Source organism: Nannobrachium achirus, assembly GCF_963921795.1.
Source record: "Nannobrachium achirus genome assembly, chromosome: 22".
In the NCBI taxonomy this organism is placed as follows: domain Eukaryota; kingdom Metazoa; phylum Chordata; class Actinopteri; order Myctophiformes; family Myctophidae; genus Nannobrachium; species Nannobrachium achirus.
In genome coordinates, this window is record NC_137829.1 from 28,378,509 (window position 1) to 28,405,519 (window position 27,011).

A 27,011-nucleotide genomic window follows, 5' to 3' on the forward strand; every position below is an offset into this window, starting at 1 on the left:
CACATCAAACTCACTCCCTATATTCAGTAACTATTCAGACTGGTCTTACTACAATCATTTTGAACATTATGTGACTGATCATATTATATTTACTGAGACATTCATTATTATTATTTCCATCTGTGCCACATTATACTCTCTGTCATAAAAGTATTATTATAACATTTCATATAAAAATAATACAATTTGTACAAGAATGACGGTCAACCAACATCAACGTAAACCAAATATATATAAATACTGTACATGTGTGTCGATATAATGTATTATTCTAATTATATTTAGTTGAATGCAATCCTTACTGTTCTCCATAATTCCTCAAAGTGTGATTATTTTTAAATTAATTCATGAAATCTAATAGGATTTATTTTGTGTAAAATTGGTGGGGGCAAGGGGGGGGGGGGCGATATGGAGATAGAAACCCAAACTGTAGTGTAGGCCTATTTGGACCTTTGAAAAAGAGAAAGGAGGAACAAAAGGTTAAGTTACACTACATGTTTTCATTTGCAGAAGCACAGCAGTGTGAAGTCGAGGCCAGAAACGTGTTTACTTACAGGTCAGTGTCTGTCACCAAAGTCCATAAATGGCCTCTAGTGTTTGTTTATACACAAGCATGTACACATCTCCTAAACCAACAGATCTAGGTGGCATCAAAATCCTCAGTGTTCATTTAACTCTGAAGGTGTGCAAATAGATACATTGACACTGAGGATTTTGCAGCGCATGGTGTAGGAAATGTTCACGTACTAAAGCTCTGTCAAGATCCATTCCCCCAGGGTGTCTGACGGGAGGTCACGGCAAGTTAAAACTACTTTTTTTTCTCCCGGATCTACTTTAGTCAAAAGGAAGCCCTGTGACATTCAAGCCATGTTATTTGAGGATCAAAAGAGATGTCAGGGAAATTCATGTCAGAACTTTGGCAATTTTAAGTACAGTGCGAAAAGGGATCTTTTAAAGAAATACAAATTGCTTTTCTTACGCTGTAGTTTCATGAAGGTGATGGTCTGTGTTTATTCTTTTGTGTGCATGTAAAACCATAGGGAATATAGTGACACTCATAATCAAACGAAGTAATTTTATTACAACACGGCACGCAGAGAAAATTGTGGTGCAGGGTAGGTTTGACAAGTCAAGTCACTTTTTATTTTTATAGCACCAATTCCAAATCACAATAAAAGTGATCTCATCATGACACTTTACATACAGTATAGAGCAGGTCACGGCCATTCTGTTTAATTTACAGTGGAGTTTACCCAAGTTCTCTATTCTTGTACTGTATGTACATCAAGAAATTGACAATGTTGTTCATTTTAAATTTGTCTGTTTAATTATATTTACAAAAGACACTTGACTATTTGCCTTTACAATTAATAAATAATTCAAATTACGTTTAAATGTATTTTCTAAAAAATATTAAAAAATGTATCTGACCTTCTTTACAAATGTATTTTCTTTAAAAACATTTGCAACAGTACTGTCAAGAGTCAAGACATAATGTGAGTTAGTGATGGCAGGCTTTGTATTCTGAAAGTGCTAAGACGTTGAAAAGATGCATTGGAAATGCATAGTAGAATCTTCAAAGATCGATATGGTGCTGTGGGCTGTAAGGTACTGTGGTTGACTTGGTCCATCTGTAGAACTGTTGTTATGACTTTTCAAGGTTAACATGTTGTACTCAAAGGTTTAAAATTATGCTGTTAACACATGCATTAAAAGATGCACAAACATAAAATGACCCTGGGCCTGCATGAAAATAGCGTTGCAATGCAATTCATAATACCCCCCCATTCCTATAACCGAACCCTCAAAACCAGTGGTGGACAAAGTACTCGACCCCAGTACTGGTCAAATATTACTCAACTCTGAGTGAAAATTGCTCAGTCAAACGTGTACTTGAATATCAATGCACATGTATATACATTTTTGAAATATAAAAAACCAAAAAGAAAATAGTGAACATTTCTATGGGGGCTCCAGTGGTTAATTCATATGTGTATTTTTGAAAGTTTGAAATGTAGTGGAGTAAAAATATTATGTCTGAAATGTAGTGGAGTAAAAATATTATGTCTGAAATGTAGTGGAGTGACGGTCATAAGTTTAACCCCAATGAAACCTTTGTAGGCTACAGTACTCAAGTAAATGTACTATGTTGCTGTCCACCACTGCCCAACAACACAAACCAGCAGAGCAATGTGCATGAAAGTGCAAAAAGCATGAAAAGAATCTAGACATGTTTCTAAGACATGTCTGTAAATCATGTTTTAAATGATTATTTAAAGCATCGATTAATATCTATGAAGTCTGACAACAGCATTTTTTGTTATCCTTTTAGCTACCGTGTTGATCTTGCCCCCACTGCACATATAGTAGTGGTTCTCAACCTTTTCAGGCCGTGACCCCCACAAAATAATCATATTTGAACTAGGGACCAGGCAGAGTCATTACATTTATGTTTGACTCGGTTCTACAGATAAATATTGCGAAAATAGCAGATCTACAGGTTCACAACGGCTTGCCCGTTTTCACAATGTTTGCCTCTTTCTTATTATTATTTGACAATTTGGTCAGTGTTTCACCACTCGATGCAGTAGTTCTTTTTTTTCCCATTCTTTCCTCTTGATGTACTAAAAAGGTCTTAAAAGTCCTTAAATTGTCACTTCACTGTCATCTTTGGGGACCCTACAAAACCATGTGGGGACCCCCCTGGGGGGTCCCGACCCACAGGTTGAGAACCACTGACATAGAGGACTGCAGGGGCGCGCAGCTGTGGCCATTCTTGCCTGGATCCAGATCCAGATAGACAGGGTCTTCTTTAATTTTGGCAGTCTGTCCCCTCGAGGTGATCCGGGATGGGCAGCCCAGTGAGGATGGTTAAACATTTGTTCCACACGTTGAAGACAGGGCACACCGGCTGAGCGAAGGCAATGTCAAAGGTGTGCAGGTGCTGGGAGCCCACAGCGTCGTAGAAGGATAGAGAGCCAGAGTCGTAGTCCAGCAACACCCCGATGCGTCGCAGGTTGGGGGGAGGCTCGATGGGCATCTCCTTGCTGTTGTGACGCACCACCCAGGAGTTGTTGCAGCGAGACAGCACCCAGGAGGCAGAGTTCTTGCCCACCCACTCGTGCCTCGGCGCCGACTTGTACGTAATGCCCACTGCAAACCTAGAGAAGGAAAGTACAGAATAAAGGCTTTTGCAAAGTTCAGGTTACAAAGCCAAAATGTTCTGGCTCTGTCATATAGCAAATCTCATATCTCATCTCAAACATCATTAAAACCTAGCTACTGTATACACACATTGACTGTGGGTGCTGGGCTAAAGAGGCTTCAGTTCAAAAGGGTAGAGCCCGCACACCAAAGTAATATTTACGTATTTTTTACAAAAATGACAACGTTTTGATCCGCTGTGGGTCTTCTTCAGGTCATATGAACATGCACACCTGTTGACTTCCTTATAAAGATGTACCCCCATTGTTTGACCCCCCACTGTGAGACACTACCACATACTCACAGCAGGTGCAACTCAGTCATCACCCTTAAAGTCACCAAGTTACATAATTCAGAACATAGTTTATAGTACATTTTCGAGGGGGTCCTTATCACTAATATACAAAGAGTACAACAGAGACTGAACAATACAACAAATACATCCATGCATACATTAACAAGGACAACTTCACAAAAAACCAAAGGCTCTCCTGTAACTGGGATACAACAACCTTTCTTGCATTAGTATCCCCATGTCAGGCTAAATGAGCAAAAACTCAAAACTAAAACTTTGAACAGATACATACATGCACATGCACTAGTTATCCATAATAATTTAGAAGACACATCTCAATGTTGTTACCATGTGCTTCCTCCTATCAGCGCCTCCCAGTAATGGCGGCCACTGTCGATGTAGACGTTCCCTGTGACGCCGTAGCTGCTCTGGCTGGTGAAGCGATCTTGGCCATGGCTCTTCTTCGACAACACCTCGTCCCTCTCCACCGTCAGGTTGTCATGGGACACTTTCAGCTTCCTGTGAGCAGACTTTGGGTCCAGTTTGAATGGTTGACCTACAAAAAAAATGTGTTTAAACTAAGTGTTTTGATTTGATTGGTAGTTTTGTAGAATACATTCTACAAGGGTAATAAACAACAATGTTGAACATGACATACTGTTGGTCTTTAGCTTCCCGGGAATGCTGCTGCGGTTCCCAGCCTGGTTTATGGCCTTGACTAGGAAAACGTACTTGGTGCCACACTGGAGCCCGTGCACGGTGTAGTGGTTCTGCTTGATGTTGGGCACTATCATCCAGCTGTCAGCTGAGTTACACAAACCTACAGCCACAGCAGAAACAGATGATCGATGAGAAGGGATCAGAAGCAACTAAAAGTCAATCTATACCAAAGGGCCTCTCTAGGAAGAGAGAGGAAGAGAGAGTTCGTATCAACGGCTGCTAGTTAAGCTGTTTCCCCGGTGCTGGTGGCAGAAACAATGACTCTCTATTCAAGTGGAAGGGTTTTTGCCGAACTTTACACTTGATTTTATTATCTTAATAAACATTGTCATAAATACTTTATGCTTCCAGTCGCTAGTTTAAAGTCTTCTTTAAATTGCCAAGATTGATTGATTGAAGAATGTATTAGAAGTTTGCAATAGGAAAAAGTACAGTTTCATGACAGCATTTTATAGTGTTAAATCTAGGTTGAACATGATATGCGTTTTGTCAAATTATGGTCCCATGTATTTTAAAATTAATGATAAAGTAGCGTATGCTGTAGGAGGGGTGTGGCTTGACAAGCTCCCAATCATTAGCATTTATTGGCCCACCCCCTGCTCTGTCCAAACCAATAGAATTCTTTATTTACCGTCTGTAAATGGGCGTAACGCTGTCCATTCATATTACGGTCTATGATCCGTACACGTTGGTTGACTCAGGGGCCCCTTTAATGAATTTGTGTGACAAATGAATACAGTGCAACAACTGAACAGTTGTTTTTAACCTCCTACAGCTAACACTACTCTGGGAATGCATGACCCTCCAAGAACAATAGCATTCCAACTCGACCAAAGTATGCTTGGGCACTGGGGCAGAAGAGGCCAGATTACTTAATTGAACACGCTGTGAAATTGTTAGTGTGATCTGTTCAAACTATCAGTCATCCACTTCAGCGAAGGGCCAATATTGGACCTTGCAATCTACATCTGGACTGTCTGGAATCCAGTCCGTCTGAAGTTTTATACTAGTGGCTTACTGTAGTCTGATCTAGATGAATATGAGCCAAAGATTCTTTCTATCATCTTATTATCCACACAGAAGTAGGAGACAAGAGTTCCGCCCCCTGCTGCCAAGATAAATGCTTTATTTCATCTGGATAATGTAATGAATCCCTCAAACCATTTAGAGGACTCCACAGAAAAATCCCTTTCATTATTGATGTTTTCCACAACAAACATTAACGCTCTCTCCATGATAAAAGCCACACACATTTAACCACTTAAACCCTATATACTTCATTGTACATCAAATAGTGAAAATTGCAGAGACAGATTTACGAGTTCACAAGTAGTAGATCTGCTATTTTCGCTGAATGTTTTTCAATCTTTTTGTAGAACTATGACCTGCCCCAGAATAGGGACGGCTGGGACACTATAGGGTACATGTGGTTAACTTACTGATGACATTGGCTTGGCTGGTGAAGATGGCATACTGGAGTTCATATGAGACAACGCAGAACTCGTCATCGGAGGTCCAGTGAACAGTGATGGTGTCATATGAAGCCGTACATAACTCCTCGCGGATCACTGGTGGATTTGGTGCTGCAAAGGGGGAAACAATTTGAATTAAGTCAAAAGTCCTTTTAGGACAACTGTCAGAGATGTAGAGAGTGGATTGCATTTTGGAGGGAGAAAACAAGCAAAAGAAAAATCCCTGTAATCAGTTGCAGAGATCAGTTGTAGCAGGTTTGGTGAATCGTGCTTTGGAAACCGTTTTTTTGTTGGAACGGCAATACGCCCTGTAATTGAGTTACAGTAGTTTACAGTTCCCTTGAGGTATCAGGCAGTCATAGCCCTCATACGGAGTTCAATGCATGTTACACAATATGTCCAATAAAAAGTTATATTGAATTAATTTGAAAATGAACATGTATGTAAGCACACAGGAAGCCACCTTTACTCAATACGTATGAAAAGTAATCAAGGAAAGATTCTTTGGAAAAAATAAGAGATCAAAAGACATAGGTTATTGTTACAGTTACTATCAAAACCTCCACCGGCTGTCTGTCAGTCACGTCACACTTTTCCCCAACTCTTATCTCCACCACCGTTGCCCCAATCCATGGCAAACTTTGCACACACACTCCTTGCCTGCCAAATCACAACCTCCGCCCCTCATTTCGCGCATGGCCCTCTTCTAGCGCCACCATGAGGCCGATTCTTGAAAAACACATTTTTGGACACAGCTCCAACAGATTTTGCCCTAAAATCACGCAAAGTGGCACACAGTACCGGTATGTCTAGAGTCATGTCATCAACATGGATCTGTCCCATTTAGCGACACCATCAGGACGATTTTTACATGCGACCTGGCGGTTGCTTATCTCCCGATTAGGGAGTCTTACTGGTTGTAATGTCTGATTTATACTTGGTTGTGTGCTGTGGTGTGCACAGAACATAGATCAGATATTAGCAGTTATACTGAGCTATACTCAGGAGGTATATGGTCCCCGGTTCGATCCCTGGTTCCTCCTGGCTTTGTATCAAGGTGTCCATGAGCAAAACACCCCAACTGCTCCAGAGTAGGTTGGTACCTGGCATGGTTGCAAGGTACTCACTCACCAACGTCCACCACTGGTGAGTGAATGTGTGAGTGCATGGTGGAAGGTACATTGTAAAACACTTTGGATAAAGGCGCTAACAGAAATGCAGACCGGACCACATGGTAATTCAGAGATTTATAGAAAAAAAAAGAAGTCCTGAACTTAATTCAAATTGCTAGGCTCCACAAACCTGTGAGGTAGTCCAAGCTTTCTAGCATTTTCTTCTCCCTCGTGAAGTCCAAGGCAAAAGTATCAAACGTGTCATTCAGGTTTATTTCTGGTATCAGGATTTGAGAGGAGGCAGTTGCCATGGACACTCTGCAACACACAAGAGCCCATTGTGACATGTCAAACTCACATATCAGGCTATGGGAAGATATTGTGGCCATTTATTTTCTCTCACCTCTCACAAGTGCTTTTGGCTGTTTGCAGGAAGCGAGCAGGGTCCGACTCTTTGAGGGTCTGGTCAGCCTGGGTGATGAGGGAGGACGACCTCTCTATGCACTGCTTGCAGCCAGCTATCTGTTGGGCCAGTTTCCTCAACCGCACAGACTTGAGAAGAAATACACTGAATTAGCTTAGCTGCTTACACATGAGTTATACAAGTAAAAGGTGTGTGCCAATACCAAAAAAGTGGAAATGTAAGTGCTTTGTCCTCCATTGATTTGAAATTGTGCTACCTTTTGGGGATTTTCTCAAATCAGGGTTTCTACCAGCTCAAAATGCATCACAGCACGATGCATTGTCAACCGTCTATTACTGTATGTCAGTCGTTGATGACAGTGGTTCTCAACCTTTTCAGGCCGTGCCCACCCCAAAAATAATCATATTTGAACTTGGGACCCCCCAAAATAATCATATTTGATCCTCGGACCGCCCAAAATAATCATATTTGATCTGGGGAAGAGCATTTAGAATTGTAGGAGTTGAATCAGGAAATTTAGTTGAAAATAGCAGATCGGCCATTTTCAAAATGTTTTTGCCCAATAGTTGACCAGTTTGTTTTGTTGCAGTAATCGAGTAATGGTCTTTTTCTTTATTTTCTTTATTTCTGTATTAAAAAGGTCTTAAAAGTCCTTAAATTGTCACGTCACGGTGGGGACCTTTCAAAATGGGCTATGATGTCAGTCAAAATTTGGGCACAGTTTCAGCCTAATTTGAAACTAGTTAAATATTTCAAAAAATATATAAACAAATGTGGCCCTGGACAAACAAACAGACCCACACCTTGCCTCGTGCCCAGTCCACATTAATGACACTAGGGCTGCACGATATGGACCAAATCTCATATCACGATATTTATGCCAAATATTTCGATATCGATACGATATACAATATTACCGTACCGTACACATTTCATATTCAATATTTTAAGTGTTGTAACAGTGAAAACTAAGCATTATTTTAAAAAAACTGCATAATAACAAGTCAATATCACTCTTGATTTAAAGTGCTATTGGGTTCCCACACTTATATTTTGATAGTCAAAGTGTAGCAAAAGACAAAAGGCAACCATTTGGGCAACGATATAGGCGATATGGACGATATATTACCCAGGGCGATATATTGCGATATCTTTGCCTTTCGCGATACTGATATTGCACATGGTCATACCTCGATAACGATACAATAACGATATACTGTATTGTGCAGCACTAAATGACACCACAACCAACAAGCTGCAACAGCAGCCACTCGCAACAGAATCCCCAAACTGCACCGAACCTGCATCGGGCCAAATCACACCACTGCAAACGGTTGCAAGTTGCAACTCGTTGCGTTGCGAATCGTTGGCGTGTACTGGGCCTTACAGGGCCAAGCTGTAAAACCTCGAAAACATTGCAAAAATCAGCTTCAGCTCCATGCGCCACTTTTGTTTTTTAAAAAGTTCACAAGCTTCTCGTTATTCCTGCAGACAGTAACGCACGTTTGTTTGCCAGCAACGTTGGATTCAAATGGATCAACATGGCATCCCCATCGCTCTCCGCCAACCTAAGCCTAGAGAAAGTGAGAGCTTATTTATATACTGTATGTCTCCCGAATAACATTACCATGGTAACACACCCCCCCCAACCTGGCCCAATTGGCCCTGAGGCAGAACGCAGCCTCTAACCTGACAAGAGGCACGGGGTGAGGAAGGAAGCCGTCCTCCTCCTCAGAGGGGGATCACAGGAAACAGGGGCTGATCTTACCCTGACATTGGACATGGCACAGCATGCCACAGGCTCTCTAATGGCAACTAATGGGGGGAAAAGGGAAGGGAAATGATTCAAAGAGGCAAAGTGCATTTGTGTCAGAATGCACGAGTGTCGCGCCAAGACCACTCCATTACGAGCGAGCGTGCATACTGATACTGAGAAAACAAACCAATTAGCTACCGCGGTACGGTGACTATTTTCAATGAGCTGACAACACTGATATCATGTTACAGCTCCACAAAATCACGTATCCAAAGATGTATACTCGTGTACGTGTTTGTTCCTGGAGGTATAGATTGTCCTTGTCACAGAAAACAATATGTTTTCAGGCTGCTCTAATGCTATATGGCGCAGACTCCAGTGCAACACAGCCAGCTTTCTGAAACCTTGAGGTTAGAGAGAGACGATGAGCTCATCTGCGTGGGCCAACTCCGACAGATCAGACTGCCTGCCCTCTTTGCTAATCATCAAAACCAATTAACGCAATCCACATAATTCTCGGACAACTTAAGCCACCGTGAGCGGCAAAGCTCTTTTTCTAGAGCACAAACCAAGTGGAATTCCCATCTCTCACAAAACCTAATCAGGGCATTTATCTCTTAAGTGCAGCGGCGGAAAGCTTCATCCTTTCCATTAAAGTTAAGATTACTGTATAGCCACAGAAAGTGTATTTACAATAAACTACAATGGACAATAGGATCTGTCGTGCACAGAATGTTATTTTCCTTGTATGAGTTGAGTTATAAGCTAACTAGAACAGTTGAAGCGCAGTGAAGCAAGCAAAATGTCATAAAGCAATACCTTTCCTTCCTTTATCTTGGTGGCTATGATTTGTCTCCTCTGTTGTATGATGTCGATCAGCAGGTCACATTCTTCAAGCAGCTTGTTTTCTTGTCTCGATGCATTCACCTGAGGGGACATAAAGTAAGCGCAGTTGAGAGAAAGTCAATAATAACCGACTGTTGGTCAGATTATTTAAGCAGATGCATTTGCATATTTTATTGATTCTATGAGCCAACGATTCACACAAGCCCCAGGTGACAGATCATAATTGATTTTCTAAAGTAAAATAAATGTTCAATTATACACATGTTGTCATGGCAAGTCTGAGGAGGCAATCAGCTTGAGCTGACCAATAGCGCTTTGTCTCTCTTTTAGCCAACATATATATTCATTTTTGTAATGACACTTGATTTGACAAAGTGTATAAACTGTATGTTGGATAACTTTGTTTGCAATAGTAAAGCAAAAATTGGCAGCTACAGTACAGTTATTTGTTGCAAATTAGTTACCTAGCAACTCCCAAAGCTAACTGCTTGCACCTTGCTAAAAATGAATAGCTGTCAAATGTGTCTTTAGGCTTAGTTTTGCATTTCCTCCACATGCAGAGCTTGGCAACGTGAAAAATAATAATAAATAAATTAAAAATGCCACGTACAGTTTTCTTTGATTTACCAATGGGATAGGCCTCTATGAAAGTGACATTATGACACCTACTGTACTTTATATGTAAATGTACTGTATATATCCACTGGGTACACAGATTTAGGCCTGTCCTTTCCTTTCTGTTTCCTTGTAAGCTACAGTAGATACCATATCTACCCGTTTAAATGAGAGCTACAGTGAAACTCAGGATTTTAATGTGTATACTGTAAAATCATCAGTGATGGAAAAAGTACTCACATATTTTACTAGTAAGTAAGTATCAATACTGTAATATAGAAATACTCTGCTAATTCAAAATGAACTTGAGTATATAGGGCTGAAGAGGTTAATGTATGTGTTGTAATACTGATCTAAATCTACAAAGTAACTAAATAATTGTAGTGGAGTAAAAGTGAAATATTTGCCTCTGAAATTTTAGTGAAGTAGAAATAAAATTAGCCCAGTAAAGTAAAAAATACCTCAATACTGTACTTAAAGTACAACTTTGTTTTTATAATTAGAGAAAGGAAAAGATGAGTGTTAAAATGTTTTCATTTTTGCTTTCTATTTTTTTATTTTATTTTTTGCGATTTTGATTTCAGTGGGTGGGGTCATGTGTACAATATGTCTTTTTAGACACAATAAGCTGTCGATTTCTTTATTACTATTTACAGTAACAATACTAGCCCCATACGTCACATCTGATCATGAAAGATTGCGGTGCATCTTGGGAATGGGCTTATTGTGTCTAAAATGACATATTTAGTCAGTTGTACGCATGCCCACTGAAATCGAAATCCTTAAAATCTCTAAAACGATAGAAAGCAGTAAATGAAAACATTTTAACACTCGTCTTTTCTTCTCTCTCATTACAATCTAAAATATGAACCCTTGTTGTAAAAAAACTAAAGTTGTCCTTTAAGTACAGCACTTGAGTAAAGGTACTTAGTTACTTTACACTGAAAATCATGAGAGTAAAGGGCCCATTCCACTTGGTTCCGTTTGAACACTGTCAGAGTTAAAAGAACACAGAGGATTTTTACTGTGTGGCAGATTGGGAGAGGAGCCATGGCTTGAGCAGCTCTGAGTGAAGTGAACATTGGTACCTCCACATGTTGGCAGGTCTGGATCAGTTTGCCCATCAGCGTTTCCAGCTCATTGGTCCTCTTGATCAAACTGCTCAGGTTGGAATCGAGCGCTTGCTGCGGAAAGAGGGAAGCGACAAGCGACAATTTCACTGCAACGTTATGCACTATTAAATACGTAAACAGCTGAATGAATGGAGGGGAAAGTGTGAGTGAAGGGGGATCGGCGGGACCGTATCGTGTCCAGGGGCGTCACAAGGGGGGAAAGTCTGCTATTTTTGAAAAGTCATGAAAATGTGTGCAAATGTTTGAATATATGTATTTTTTTAAGCGAACATTTATAATTCAAATCCCTGGAACTAAATATTTTGAGATGGGGGTCCATGGCCAAATACATATAATTTGGAAGGTTCTTCACATGCAAAAGTTTGAGCACCACTGACATAGAAACATAGGTTTTTCAAAAAACCTTTGAGGGATTTGAAATATTCAAAGACTTGCACAAATATAAAATAATGCGTAAAAATGTGTTCCCAGTCTAAATGGGTTAGACCCCCTCCCCTACGAAGAACATTCCTGGGGGGCCCGCAGTCAATCCTTGTACCCAGGGCCCAGAATTTGGTGCGACACCCCTGATCATGTCCAACAATGTGGAGGAGAAGAAGCGGCGCGAGCACAGACTGCGTTGTCACTGTGGATGCGAGGCTCGTCTAGATTTGGTCTGTGATCAGTCAGTAAAACCCCCCTCCTGATCCGCTCTGCGTGCCAAAACCTCCATCATGCTGTCTGAGGAAACTCACAGAGCTTTAGAGTGGAATAGCGGAGCATCTGCCAGAGATTTGGGCAACTCAGGCCCTGGCTGCGTTAATCACCCACCAATGACTCAGATGAAAAGCTCATGTTTGGAATTGCATATTTTAATTCTAATTGGGTGGCCAGATGTCTCCCCGTGTAGCAGAACAACAGTGCGTCAAGTCTGAAACAAAGGCTTATTCTATTAAGATTAGCTTGTGTCCTGTGAATTATTTAGTGGAACTGACGTTCAGTATGTAGGCTACATCCGAGTGCTTAAATTAGTCTTGTCGATTTTGACAAAAAAAAAAAAAGATTTTGCTGTATAAACGCGACTTTTCTACTGCAGACTTACTGTATGTAACTCTCCAATTCCGTGCTAAGCTGCCCCAAATGCATGCAATTTTTCAAACAGCACGGCTTGATTTTCCTGGAAATGCAAAAAAAGTTTGCATCCGACCAGAGACGTGAACTGAGGCAGAGAATTCTTTAAAAAGATCTAAGGTTACAGTGTATCTCAAATCGGTTTAGCAAATAGTGGTGAAAGCTCTTTCAACGTCAGACATTCCACATTGTGTTTTCATGAGGCATGTGCATCAGTGTGCACTGAAATAGCTCAGGTTTTATTTTTTATCTGCTCTTAGATAGATGTTTTATTTATATGATTGAGGAGGTGAAGAAAGCCCTCAGCCTTGCTCTGTAAAGGTTGCCTACATACCTAAAGTAAGAGTTAAGACTTCCTGAGAGGAACAACTAACTTCAGAAATGTGAGGGGGAAAAAAATAAAAAAAGAAGAAGAAATGCATCAACGTGGCTCCTGAGCCGTATAGCACGCTCTAAATCAAATTGACAAAATAATTTAATTAAGGGCATACACGAGCCTGATACTCCCTAAGAATATTGTTGAGTTTAATGTTCCGGGAAAGGCAAAAAAATCTAAGAGAATCTAATGAATATTAATGGGCAAGTGTCCTGAATAGTAGTGTGTAATAATCTACCAAGCGTACAGACAATCTGACCCTTACTATTGTCCTAATGCCTGGAATATCCCACATTACATTTGATTATTATTGATCATGCTACTAGCTATAGTATCTGCTCTGTAGCTTCTATCTAAGATGCAACTTTCACAGAAAGTCAAGACAGCAGCATTTGAAAGACTTGACTCTGTTAACTGCTGGCTTCTCCATAATTCATCTTTCCAGCTTCATTGTATCTGTCAAGCAGTGATTCCAGTTAACCGAATTAAATCATACCTAATATATTTCATGAAGAAGTACTGAAAAGAAACGATGACAGACATATGATGAATTATTTAGTCAGTTCTACTGGAAAAATAACTACTTTCAGACGAATAGAAAGCTAAAATGTATCCATTAAATCCATGCGGTGAAGCAATGGAAGTGTTGTGACACAGGCAGAACCAATAAACAGTCTGCAATGGAGTGCAGTACAGTGCACTTGGTAGAAATGCGTACGACTGCGAATGTTGACGCAGAATAAAATTCCAAACATTGACACGAGGAAGCGAGGAAGGAAGAGAGAGTGGCCGAGCCAAAAGGTGTGAGACCAAAAGCTTTTCCCATTCGAGAGGAAGCTGCTATCCTTTCCTCTCATCAGGTTTTAAATGGCTTTAGGAAAAGAGACGTCTATCACAGAGAGCGCTCTGCTATCACAGTGGAAAAGCATTCTTTTAGATGCAATGAGAAATCTAATGCAACATAAAATGTCTCTCTCACACTCGCACACAGTTTGCAGTTCGTAAGATTAAAGGATGCATAGACAGATTGTAGTAACACACATGCACAGGAGTGCGCACACACACACGCCCCATTTACAATGAGTGATAACAAACAAAGGCCTTTGGATTTCAATGAAAGACCATGGTATGAGTTTTGTTTCCCTGCATGGGAGAAACATGGTGGACATCTGCCACTGACATTTAATCATCTGGATGTTGACCTCAAAGAGAACAGCCCGAGGGAAGATGGCAGTGTCCACAACAACATCATCATTTTGCCAATGAAAGATGAAAACAAACAGTAAAACGCCAACAGCAGACACCGTAGCACCACCGAACAACACAACACTGAACACACAAGAAGCTATGAAGACGGATGCTGCATCCGCTTCTCTGCGGCTCATATTGACTGACCTTTTCAAATCAGTGCAAATATCTGCTCTTGTTATTTTCAGAGGGAACTAAAATGAGAACCAAAAAGTTAAAAAGAAAGAAAGAAAGAAAGAAAGAAAGAAAGAAAGAGTACATCTAAAAAGGTCCCTCTTGAAAAATAACATTCCGATTTACTCAGTAAAGTAAATCTGTCCCTGATGTTGATTCGGTAAAAGAAGATGCTGTTAAGGTCACCTGGTCTCTCTCCTGGTCTGCCTGATCACTCCACTCACTGAGATAGCGGCCTGGAGATCTCTGCACAATGACAGCATGATCAAACAAAGAGGACAGGTTAAGACTCATGCTCTGACCTGGATCACAGAAGAGCTGCAATCTAAGATTACGGCGTCTCGGTTTCACTGTGACCAAGCATGTGCCATCGGCCCTTCTTATTGTGAGAGCGAGGGACAGTGCAATACAGTGAACCATCCTTTTGTGTATCATGCATGAACAGCAGTGGTATTTGGAGGGAGCCAACAAGAACCGAAAAGCAACTGGTATTAGGATTCCATGCAATGGACACCATGTAGAATATGTCGCAGAATGCACTGGAGTTGAAAGAACCCCCCCTTGTGTTGGATTAAATGATTAAATCTGATTGGCAATTTCCATGAGAAAGGCTGGATATTAAACATAGGCTGCATGGTTCACTTGTAATAGACCATTAATGATCCCATGAGGTTTCTGGATTCCCGCTAGTGTCCCATGGTGCGTGTTGGCAAAATACTGACCCGCAAAACCCGAATCATACTCTTCTGACGAGCTCATTCAAGTCTAAAATGGAAGGAATGCGTAGCCACCTCTTTTGTATGTTCCAGCTAACAGCATCTTCCCTTGATGCCTTATTAATGTGCACCCATGTGGTGAGAGTGAGCAGTCCTACTTAACCTGCAGCCCTGGAAGCAATCTTTTTCATTGGCTGTAATTACATTTTAAACCCTCAAAGAAGTAGAGTAGAACTGTTTCCAAGAGCGTTGGCTCCCGTTGGATACTGTATTACTCACAGATATCACTAGTTTAGCCCTGTTTTATACTTCATCATGTGACGGTGTTCTATGAAAATAGCAGATCTACAAGCTCATAACGTGTTGCAATGTGACACGTTGTGAACTTGTTATCTGATATTTTAGATTTTTTTATATGTCAATATTTTTTCCTATTATGTATAAGATTTCCACCTATGATGCCTTGCCCAAAATAGAGATGACAGGATTAAAGTTACTGTAAATTCAAACCGAATGAAGAAGTATTTTCTGCTCATGTAAAATTAATAGCTTCACATAATGGGTACTGAAAGTATGTATGCATCATTTGCAATTACGGATGATCTGTTCTACATCTTTTTTCAGTCTGTTGCAATAATAAAATGCAATTTAACGCAAATTCATCACATGTTCACAGCAATGATTAATTACTTTTACAAGCAACCATTTTGAATAGAAAATATGCATTATTTGTCATACTAAACCCAAAGGAGTATAGTAGAAATAGAAATGACATTTCCATTCCCCACCAATTATACATTCCATCTATATTTCCATCCATCTAAAATTGTTTTGAAAAATGTTAAAAGTAAATGCCGGTGGTTAAGTGTGTGAACCACAGAAAGGTATTAAGAAAGAGCTTGCGAGTTGTGACTAAATAATAACTAAATGAGGTCCATTTGGAACACTTTTTTTGTCTCAATCTGCTGAAAAGTAGTGATTTTGGACATACCGGTCCAAGCTTTCCACCCAAGGCAACGATATATTACATTTTGTGGTCATTTGGTACAAACTGTAATCTCTGTAAAATCTGTATTATTACTGTTACGCTTCAATATAAAACATGGTCCACAATCCACATGCTGTACAGAAAGTATACCACCATCAGTACTTGTCCTATTCATAGCTTTGTGCATGTAAACATTTTCCCTTACGAGGCGATATCTTTTCAAGGAATTTACATTAGATGTTTGAATTTTGTACGTGAAACATCTTTCCAGGGACTATTTTTGTCTAGAATTTTGAATGCATTGGTCAACTTTTGAATGCACTTTGAAATAACCACACCATACAATTTCTTTTGGGGTAATGATCTATCTGAGTTCAGTTTAAGTAAGTCTCTTCCTCTGAATTCAAACACGCCCCAATATGCTTTGGAAAATGGTCAGGCCAGCAGCGGTGCCGAGTACGTTGTGAGTCGTAGGCAATGGTCTAAACATGGCAGACCACCAGTATGGTCCTTTAATACTGGTTTCACATGAAAGTAAAAATCAGCTTTGATCTGTAAGGGCCGAGCTTGTCGGGATCATCAGTGTATGACAGTGAATCATCAACCTCAAGCTCCCTCAAAGCATGCCTGTAATCATGAGCAGACCATGTCTTACCTTGAGTTTCTCGTAGCGGTCGCTGAGAGCTGCGACCTGGTGATCTCGGTGCCGACCGACCAATTTACACAAGGCACAGATCAACTGTTCGTCTGTGACACAGTACATGTTGACCTTCTCCTCCTCGTGCTCCAGACACATAAGCCCTCTCATGCGGTTGTCATGCACGGGCTCGGTCAGACGGTGGCCCGTGAACGGCTTCTTATTGGGATGAGTGGCCTTGAGACATTCGTCGCAGTAGGACACCTCGCAGGTGACGCAAGTCTTCACCGCGTCCTGCGGAGGGTCCTGCTCGCAGAACTGGCACTGGACCCTGTCACTGGGACGGGTCATGGCTTTACTTTCGGGGTTGGCCCGCTCGCGGCGGGTCTCGCTGGGAGAGTTGGGTCCGCTCAGCGAAGCCTTTTGGAAGCGGTCAATGATGTTCTGCAGCGTGACGTTGCGTTTGAGTCCCTCTAGGCCCCTCTGGTTGAGGGTGATGACATAGCGACAGGTCGGGCACTGGAAGGCGGTGATTGACTGTATTGTTTCGTTGGGGGTGCAGTGGGAGACCAGGATGCGGTGGGCACAGTTGAAGCACAGGCTGTGAGCGCAGGGCAAGAGCAGTGGGTCCTCGAAGAGCTCCAGACAGATTGGGCAGGTCAGCTCCGACTCCAGTGTTTCCATCTTCAGGCAAAACAAAGCAGTGTTGTCAGCGAAATCCAGGGAAGCTGATCAGCTATCTGCGAGGATGACATAGAATTGAATTAGAAAGGGGGAGAGGAGGGGTGGCGGGACTGAAAAGGTTTAAGCTGCGGGGGGCTGTCATCTTTCCCTCAATAGAAATTAATGAGCAGGCCTTTGCACAATTTCCAGAAAGTGAAGGCAGCTTGGTCAACTTTAGACGGAAGCCTCGTTCATATCCCGACTGTATTATCACGTTTGATGGTAAAACACGACAATGGTCATTTGAAAATTGTAAAGACAATTAGTTGGCATTAATAGAAGGACAAGTCTTGCCAACTAGACACTACAGAAAATAATATGAAATATGTTGTACTTAGCCACAATAGACCAAGAAAAGAAAGCGAACATCCCAAGAAGATCATGTCCCTAAATATTTGATCCGAGAGGTCTGTCGGGGTTATTTTGATGATGTAACATCAGTGACTCATTTCAGCAGGTACAAGAATAGCCTAGCTTGTCTCCATGTGTTTCTCACTGTAGAGCTGTGCATAGGGCAGCAGGCCACCACAGTGCTGACAGCTCAGTCAAGCAGAAGCCCATTGGCCCTAGCCAGCCCATGGCGGGGACTCCGCACTATCCTGGACACTGAGCCTTTGTTCCCGGGCCCAGTCAGACACCCCAGCTGCGACGGGACGCGCTGTGGCCCAAAGCGTCTCCCTGTGTGAACTCTCCCTACCTCCACTCATTATGTGTGAAAGAAGGCAAAAGCTCATTATCTTGGCCAGCCGGGCACAAGTAGCCTTTTGAAGTTGTGTCGATAAAGCAATTACCCCAAGGGCCAAGGACCTGGGTTTGTTCCCTCTATTCTATTCAAATCGGCAGAGGCATTAGACTGTCCCCACTGTACTGCACAAGAAGACAATTGTTGCACTCGTCCCCCGTGTATGAGGAGCATCTGTGGACCTTTTGTCACGGCGCTATTGTGGTTTTCTTTTGCGGACATTGAGCCAAATGCAGGTGTCTGCAGGTCATTAATGGGGATCAGAAGCAATGCGCTCTGCTATTCAGGTCATCTGCGGGCTGAAGTTGGGAAGAAGAACACAGAGAGAGAGAGACATGGGGCCTTCTGACACGACTGCACTTTTGCAATTCTTTCATTTTCGCCAGTTCACCCATTAAGAGTTTATAGTTGTCTAAGCATCCACTTAAAAACCTGATTTGTGCTCTAATTTTCAAATCTCCACGCTCCACTTTACACTTGTGAATAATACACAACTCATTGGTGCATACATAAGTAGCCTTAATTGGAACTCCTTCCTGTAACTGGTTTTGAGATGAAGAGGCTTTACCCTGAAATGATTAAATCACTTCCTTTCAGTGCTTTGTATTCTTTTTTTAATTACAGATAAAGAAAGTTGCTCAGAGGAAACAAAGACGTATCTAGCACAAAGGGGATTTTCTCCCCCCTTAAAATCAAAAAGACAAAAATAGAGAAAAGGCTAAAGTGCTGTACAGTAAAATGGTCTCTGTATAGAGCTGTGCTTTTAAAACGGTGTGCCGAGGCACACTTGCCTTGCAATTTGTGACAAGCACACAATACCTAGGGAAATTCTATACCCTAAAAATATATAATAATAATATGATAATAATCCGCCTAATAATAATAGGGCCGGACGGCTGGCATAGCGGTTCGGGTACCTAGGCTGCAGCCTGACAGCGTGTCACAGGTTCGAATCCCGATCCCGACGACCTTATTGCATGTCACTCCTCATCTCTCTCTCCCCATTTCCTTTCAGTCTACTGTATACTACTATCTAATAAAGCCATATAATAATAATACTACGTTTTCAAGTTTGGATCCCTATTTTGGGAATCTAATAGACAGATAACATAATTATAGAGGTTATTTCGCACCGATATTAATACAGGTGTGCCTTGAGATTTTGACTTGCCCTTTGGTGTATATGCCTTGGGCACAAAAAAAAAGTCTGAGAACCACTGCCGTACTTTACTTGCACAGGTCTAGTCACATGAGAAACAGGTCAGGTGAGTCACGAAGACTCCATTCAGATAGGCTGAGCAGTTCAAAAAAAAAGAAAAAAAAAAAGAATAAAGCGCTTTGTATAGAGAATACAATGCAAAAGGTACAGCACAATGGAAACTAATCCCAGGTTTTGATGACATCATCTTATTACAAAAAAAGCTTGTAAAGTAACACTGTGGAAAGACGCCAGCGCAAACAGCAGCAACACCATACGCACTCTGGAAAACGCTGTCCCATTCATATTATCGTTTACTTTACCCACCGATGGATTTCGCCCGGCTTTGCCCAGCTGAGACATTCTGGCTATTATGGTTGAACTTCGGAAACCCCGGATCGCGAAAAAGTACTCTTAAGACAACGAGAGCGTAAAAAAAGCCACAAGCATCGGTGCGGACGGTGGGATCCAGATGGTGCAGGTCTTCATAGTCCAGTAATCCTACATCAGAGCTGTCATTAACCAGAAGACTCGGGGAGAGGGGGAGAGAGAGAGAGAGAGACACACACACACACACACACAGAGAAAGAGAGAGAGGGAGAGAGAGAGAGAGACAGAGAGAGAGTAAGGTACTGTAGCGGAGCACAACAGGAAAAGCTGCCCCACAATTCCAGGAAAGCCAGCTCCACCTACGGTAGGAGAGTGGGCCAGCAACTGGAAGTCGAGGGAGTGCAGGGAGAGTTGGAAAAAAGAGAGAGAGACAGTAAGGGACAGAGAGAGAGAGAGAGAAAGAGAGAGAGAGAGAGAGGCAGCAAAAGAGAGCGAGGGCACAAGCGGAGGCAAAGTTGGAGGCAAAGTTGTCCTGAACCACCGGCCCGGTGCTCTTCATGCCCCCTCCCTGACAGGCAGGCTAGTGTCCTCACAGCCCTGCCCATTCAGCCAGGGGAGAGAGTCAAAGCATCAGGATCAGTTTCCCTCTCTGACTGACTGTCCCCACTGCCTCTCCCTCTCTTTGTCTCTCTCTCTCTGTGTCTGTCTGTGTGTCTGTCTGTCTCTCTCTGTGTCTGTCTGTCTGTGTGTCTGTCTGTCTGTCTGTCTGTCTGTCTGTCCGCTCTCGCTCTCTCTTTCTCTCTCTCTCTCTCCAGCGGCACAATGCTGCCCTGTGTGGCCAAACTTTTCTTGAGTCTGTCACCAGGGATTAAAACAGAATGGCTGAAGACGCGCGCACACACGCACGCACGCACGCACGCACGCACGCACATGCACACGCACGCACACACACACCATCTTTGTTTGCGTTCACATTCAACAAGAAATTCTTGAATACAAACAATAGCAGATGCACAAACTTGGGAAACTCATCAACAAGTACAGTCTCTACATGTCTCTCTCTCTCTCTCTCACACACACACACACACACACACACACACACACACACACACACACACACACACACACACACACACACACACACACACACACACACACACACACACACACACACACACACACACACACACACACACACACACACACACACACACACAGATAGGACGCAGAGCCCATGTACTGTAGCTCGCAATAGGATTCATCTGCAACATGAAACAGGGATCTCCGATTCCCCCTCGGCTCTCGAACAACAGGCTGACCTGGAATGCAAAAGATTACATCACAGCCCTGTTGTCGCTCCCTCCACCACCAACGTATACTGTACAGGTTCACTGGGATCTCATGAAAAATCCCAACCCGACGTGAAGCGGTTCTATTGGAGCGCAATCATTTCCAACTTCAGTCAGACTCTCTTCAAATATCCACTCCAGTTTCCACCATCGTGCAAATATTGCTATTGCGCCAAGTGCCCACACTGACATAACAGGATGGTGATGTGTGGATGAACTTTATATTCAAGACTGTTATAGTTTTTTTCCTCTCTCATGTGGGAAACACTTAGGTGCCATCTGCCTACCATGTGCCTCTAGTCTAGTACCTCTGCTTCCAACCACCACACCCCCACACAGAGATATCCATTTGATTTCTCCTGTCTACCAGGGGAAGCTGCAGAATGAATATCCTCTCTGACAGACAGAAACATACTGTAGATATTAAAACCCTGGCCCGGGTGCAGACAAAGCGGTGTGTATTAAGATGTATTTGCATGGTCAAGAAGCACAGGAATGTGAATGGCATACTCCAGGCTTCCTCCAAAGCCTCCTGTTGGCTTAGGAATGCCCTATGTGGCGTCAGAGTGGGAAGAGGGCTCATCTGTAAAGATGTATAGTTTTGAGGAGAACCTCAAAAAGGATGGTGAGAAAAAATAAAAAAACTATTGATCCTATTTTGTTCTGACGTTTCACATGCATGGCTTCACTTTCTGGCAGCCCTTGTTAGAACAAACTCATCCAAGTACAACAGATTCCCAGATACCAACTTGTCAGTTTAGTTTGTCTGTTCACGCTCAATGGTTGTGTGAAAGTACGCTATCTTGGCACATGTTTGTGCACACATGGGAGCTAACGGACATTTTTCACATACAAAACCTGATCTTATTGTGCTGATCTTGTTGAATTAGCTTTTTCCTCACTGAGGAAACACGCATTAACAATGCATGAATTTGACATAATGATCAATTTCCTAAGCAAGCACCACCTTCTGTCTTGCCACGGTGGGTATGAGGGGAATGAAATATTTATTTTCACATCCAGATTTAGCCCAACTATTGAGTCGGAAAGGTAGCCACGATCAATGGTCCAGGAACATGCAACGTTAAAGTACAAGTCCGTTAACACATCAAACAGCTATAGCCTATTGTGAGAGCAAAGCTATCAGCATGAATAATCAATATGCCTCCACTGAGAATGTGTCGTACATAAATTTCTTACTGACTATATTGTGTGTCTTACACATGACTGCTGAGGCACAGAAGAACAATAAACAAAAGCCTAGGTGTTTAATCATGAACAATGGCAGGTAGCAGCAGCTGGGTGTAGAAACTAGGCTCGAGCCATGTACATTTATCAATGTCTTCTGAAAGAAACATCGAACTTGGACATCAGGTTCAAAATATAAATACGTTCATAAGCAAGTAATTAGCCATTTAGAGATGGGAAACGTTGTGCATGCACAGATAAGGAGACAATTTCCTGTTGAAGCATTCTCTAATCCTTTTGGTCGCAGTCTTTTATCACCCCTAATGATGGCCTTGATCCATTCGCTATTTGACAGAGATAGTTTGCCCTTTTTCCTTTTTCTCTTCCCGAGGCGGACACCCAGGGTTGTCGCACCAAATTCTGGGCCCTGGGTACAAGGATTCACTGCGGGCCCCCCATGAATGTTCTTCATAGTGTGAGGGGGTTTCACCCATTTAGACTGTAGGGAACGCATTATTACGCATTATTTTGTGCTTTAACTATTGAATTATAGCAGATATACAAGCTCACAGCGAGCTTGTAGTGCTACTTTTCAGTCTATATTCAAGTCTTTGAATATTTCAAATCCTTCCGTTTTCGTCAGTGGTGCTCAAACTTTTTCATGTGAAGGACCCCAAAATGATATGTATTTGGCCATGGACCCCAAAATATTTAGTTCCAGGGACCCGCCAGCAACATTTTAGTTACAAATGTTCGCTTAAAAATACATATATTCAAAGATTTGCACACAATTCCAAAAATAGAAGCACAAGCTCGCAGCGCGGCACCGAGCGTGTATATCTGCTATTTTTCAATAGTTAAAGTATAAAATATTTGGGCCCTAGTAACTCAGTCCCATTTCCCCCCCTTGTGACGCCCCTGCGGACACCTAACATGTTTATCTGTAATCCTGTCTTCGCGGCATAGCTGTGACCAATGACTGGCCTGTTGTTGTGCCCTACAGCAGACGGCTCAATGCGTTGGCTCACTTGGGCCTAATGTGATTTACAGCTGTGGCAAGACAAGACAGACGATTAGACAGGGCTCTAATCTGCCTGATCTACAGTGGCACACATTATTGTGATTATCAGCAAGGCCCCAGTGTTGACCCACATTCATTTAGATGGGATTCCACTTTACAGAGGAGCGAATGCAAATTGGGTCAAGCTGATCAGGGAACTCAGCTTTTTAATTCAGATCTCACCTGTCAAAAAAAGGTTACATTAAAAAAGTAAAACAGAACCTGGGCCGCTGGCTCAGCAGGTCTAGGCACCTAGGCTCAGTGAGGCCTGACAGCGTGTCGCGGGTTCGAGTCCCGATCCCAATGCCCTTTGCAGGCATGTCGCTCCCCATCCCTCTCCCCCATTTCCTGTCAGCCTACTGTCTATCCCTATCAATAAAGGCATACAAAGTTAAACAAAAAAGTTAAACAGCTTAATAATTATTTGCTTGGCAACCTTGTGCAGCCACAGTGTTTTCATAGAGTTGAATCGAGGATAATCAGTTCAGATGTTGGCGTTGTTTCCTTCCTGGGAGCACAGGGTGTTTCATAATGAAGTCCCAGATCAGGCTAATGAGGCAATCTGAAGAAATGTTACAGTAATCTATGAGACTAATGTGTTTTCCTCAAATCAAGTGAAGATTAGAAACTCTAGACTTGAGGCCAGTGACTTAACACAGGGAATACGTTGTGTCAATATAGCTACAGCCCAACCATAAAAATAAAAAAAGATTATTCTTTTTTGAACAGAGTCCTTTGGGTCTCCTGGCTGTGCCTCTGTCAGTGTGCTCTGCAGGTTATCCTGGTCAGTAATCAGAAACACCAAACTCTCTCATTTCCTCTCTGTGGCTTGGCAGGTGGCACCAGCGGGAAAATGTGCTGTATCCATTCCAAAACCACATGAACTCTCACAGATTGTGACTTTCAGAGCACGAGGCCGCATGCCTTAGAGAGGACCAGTGGTTCTCAAAACATTTTCATGTCAAGGACCCCCAAAATTATATGTATTTTAGCCCCCATCTGTAAATGTTTTCTTTGCTCCCTCCCGTATTCAAAGCTTTGCACAAATGTTCAGGATCTTTCAAAAATAGCTGATCTACAAGCTCATAGCTCGGCACGAAGTGACCCGCTATGGGCTTGTATATCTGCTATTTTTGAATCGCCAAAAGTATAAAATATGGTTAAAGTGGTTAAAATGATTGTGACTATATTAACACATTTGCTGAGGACCCCCTGCCCCCCCCCCCCATCGACACCTGGTGGTCCCCAGACCCCACTTTGAGAACCAACGCCTTCGACGTCATACTGTATAAAGGAAAGGCATCAATCACTATCCTCAAGTATTGTACTGCTTTCACAGGAATGTTAAACAGAACATATCCCAATAAACATCCTCAACGTCCCAAGGAAATGGCATTTTCATTCCACAGATTCATAATGTGCAAATTAGCCAATTAGCTCATTTTCAAATGCCATAACTGATCTTTCTCTACATGCCAATTAAAAACATTAAAAACGTCATTGTTGTGCAATGCAGCCAAAGAGTGACATCTTGTGGCTATTATATGAAATAAACATTACCTCAACAGACAGTAAAGCCCACTTTTGAAAGGACTGTCACTCCACTACTTACAATCAGTTCAGTGTATCAAGTAAACTAGTTAGTTTGTAAACGAATTAGTTTAGAAAAGCTCTAACCATAATTCAGCCACACTATATGTGTTTATTTCATTTTAAATCCTCAAATTTAATATCACAAGTTTGCACAAATACATGTACAGTATGAACTTCTTTGTTGTAGCTGTGTATTCTCTGTGTTACTAGAATATCTCCATTACTCCAACACGGAATGGTTCTTTTCAAAGCATCTACAAGCGTTCCCATGGCGACGACAGCATGTGTTGTATATACCAGGCTAGTGATCAAAGGTGCTCTGGTCTGATGGAGAGATGTTTAACATTCCTCCAGCATGGAAAAGGTTACTAATTAATAAAGGACTGCCTGAAGTCCACATGCTATGTCTCAGATCACCACTCAATTAACTTCACACAGTATATAGAATGTCCAGCAAACTTTTCTCAGTGCCCCTAACAAAGCCAAAGTGCAGTAACTACGAAAAAACAAACAAACTGATGAATCGTTTTAAAAGTCAGCCAAACAAGATATCGGCATATACGTTACACTAAATGTGTAACTCATTGTTATTGAGTTAACCATTATCCCCCAAATTCACAAAGGATAATTTGACCTTCTGGATACATAAATAAGTTACGTGTCCTAAAACGTAGTTACTGCACTTTGGCTTTGTAGGGCTGTCTGTTACACATTCTGTGCATACCAATTTGCATAGCATAAGGCAATGTAGCATATCGTCACTGTCGGGCAGAAACCTCGTATCTCCGAGTTTCAAATTTGTACTTTTGTTCACCAAGTAAAGCCCTGCTTCATCAAATCATCATACAAGGCTGTCGCACAAAAGTAGTGAAAACAGCCGATCTACAAGCACACAACGCCTCGCGCCGCGAGGCGTTGTGTGCTTGTAGATCTGCTGTTTTCACTAGTTTAGTCCATTTTTAAAATGATAAATACAAAACGAACGGTCTTGGACATACAAGGTTTCCACCCGACAACGACGATATAATAAAAGCTGGGTCATATATATTGTCTAACCAGAGGTTGTACAGCAAATGTTATTTTGTGGGTCATGAGGCTATCAGATCATGGAAAGAAAGGGTGCTTTCATTTTCCTCGCAGTATGCAATGAACTTGATCAGTTTGAGTTACAGTCCCCGTAATAAACCACTTACACTGAGAAAATCAAAAGTGTAACCTGACTAAACATGTTTCAGACCTTCTGTACTGTACTGCCACAACAGAGAGTATTTATAAACCACAACATCTGACATTTAAAGTTAATGCAGACATTTCAGCAGCATTCCGCAAATGATCTCGCCTACCTAATTAAGCGAGGGATTTGGATCTACTCTTTATTTCCCCAGTTGGCAGGCATGACAAGGCTTGGGATATAGGCCACGGCAAGTTTTAATGTGTTCTTTCCTTCGGTTTTGATCGCTAATAAACAATATAAACTGACACAGTAATAGAAGCGGTACCCCTTATTGCCTCTTTCTTTGGTGAGGTCATCTTATCCCTGGCCTCTTAGCATTACATAGATCAGAACATAATAGAGCCTCTGAATGCAACAAGGGAACACGTCACATCATGCTTTCAAACTGAGCCCCTGCCTGGAGGCATAGAAACTTGGGATGAGTCAATGTTTTGTTGGCTAAACATGAAGACAGCGAGACAGCAGAGGGGACAAAAATACCCACTACACCAAGCACACATTTTTTCACTTTCACAAAGTTAGAAGTGTAGAGCTTCAGTCCTTCCTTACCTGCCACATGATTACATCCATACACAGTCAGGCAGGGGAGTAGAGAGCAATCTTAAAGTTGGTCAGACTCAGTGTTGTTGATACTAGCTGCTGTACAAAGCAGATCCACTGCATTGAGGATGGACTTTGAACAACACTGGCACTCCTCGTGTGCTTGTCTTCAGAGTTGTAGTCAGTAGCTGTATGTTCTAGGTTCTCTGACCCCCTAACCCCCTTCTC

General features: G+C 42.0%; 1 protein-coding gene and 1 long non-coding RNA gene across 3 annotated transcripts; one reads left to right on the top strand and one right to left on the bottom strand.

The window, feature by feature from the left end:
• The first annotated feature begins 685 nt into the window (after nt 1–685).
• On the top strand, nt 686–4,284 carry LOC308307309. The gene is made up of 3 exons (XR_013963219.1): nt 686–797; nt 3,868–4,020; nt 4,171–4,284. It is a non-coding gene; the product is annotated as an uncharacterized lncRNA (long non-coding RNA).
• On the bottom strand, nt 849–27,011 carry mid1 (midline 1). 2 transcript variants are annotated; one of them, XM_080752499.1, is made up of 10 exons: nt 26,793–27,011; nt 16,845–17,566; nt 11,533–11,628; nt 9,803–9,910; nt 7,207–7,355; nt 6,994–7,121; nt 5,659–5,802; nt 4,158–4,319; nt 3,848–4,055; nt 849–3,161 (listed from the first exon to the last, which is right to left on the bottom strand). In XM_080752499.1, the coding sequence occupies exons 2-10, from the start codon at nt 17,508–17,510 to the stop codon at nt 2,813–2,815; spliced, it is 2,010 nt and encodes a 669-aa protein (XP_080608625.1). In that variant the 5' UTR covers nt 17,511–17,566; nt 26,793–27,011; the 3' UTR covers nt 849–2,812. The 2 variants fall into 2 exon arrangements, with proteins under 2 accessions (XP_080608625.1, XP_080608626.1); XM_080752500.1 differs by lacking the exon at nt 26,793–27,011 and adding an exon at nt 19,817–19,857.

Coding starts and splice junctions, on each gene's coding strand:
- mid1 (XM_080752499.1), bottom strand. CDS start 17,510: ATGGAAACACTGGAGTCGGAGCTGACCTGCCCAATCTGTCTGGAGCTC. Junction 7,122..7,206: donor GCCAAAAGCACTTGTGAGAG/GTGAGAGAAAAT, acceptor TGTGTGTTGCAG/AGTGTCCATGGCAACTGCCT. Junction 4,056..4,157: donor CGGGAAGCTAAAGACCAACA/GTATGTCATGTT, acceptor TTTTTTTTGTAG/GTCAACCATTCAAACTGGAC.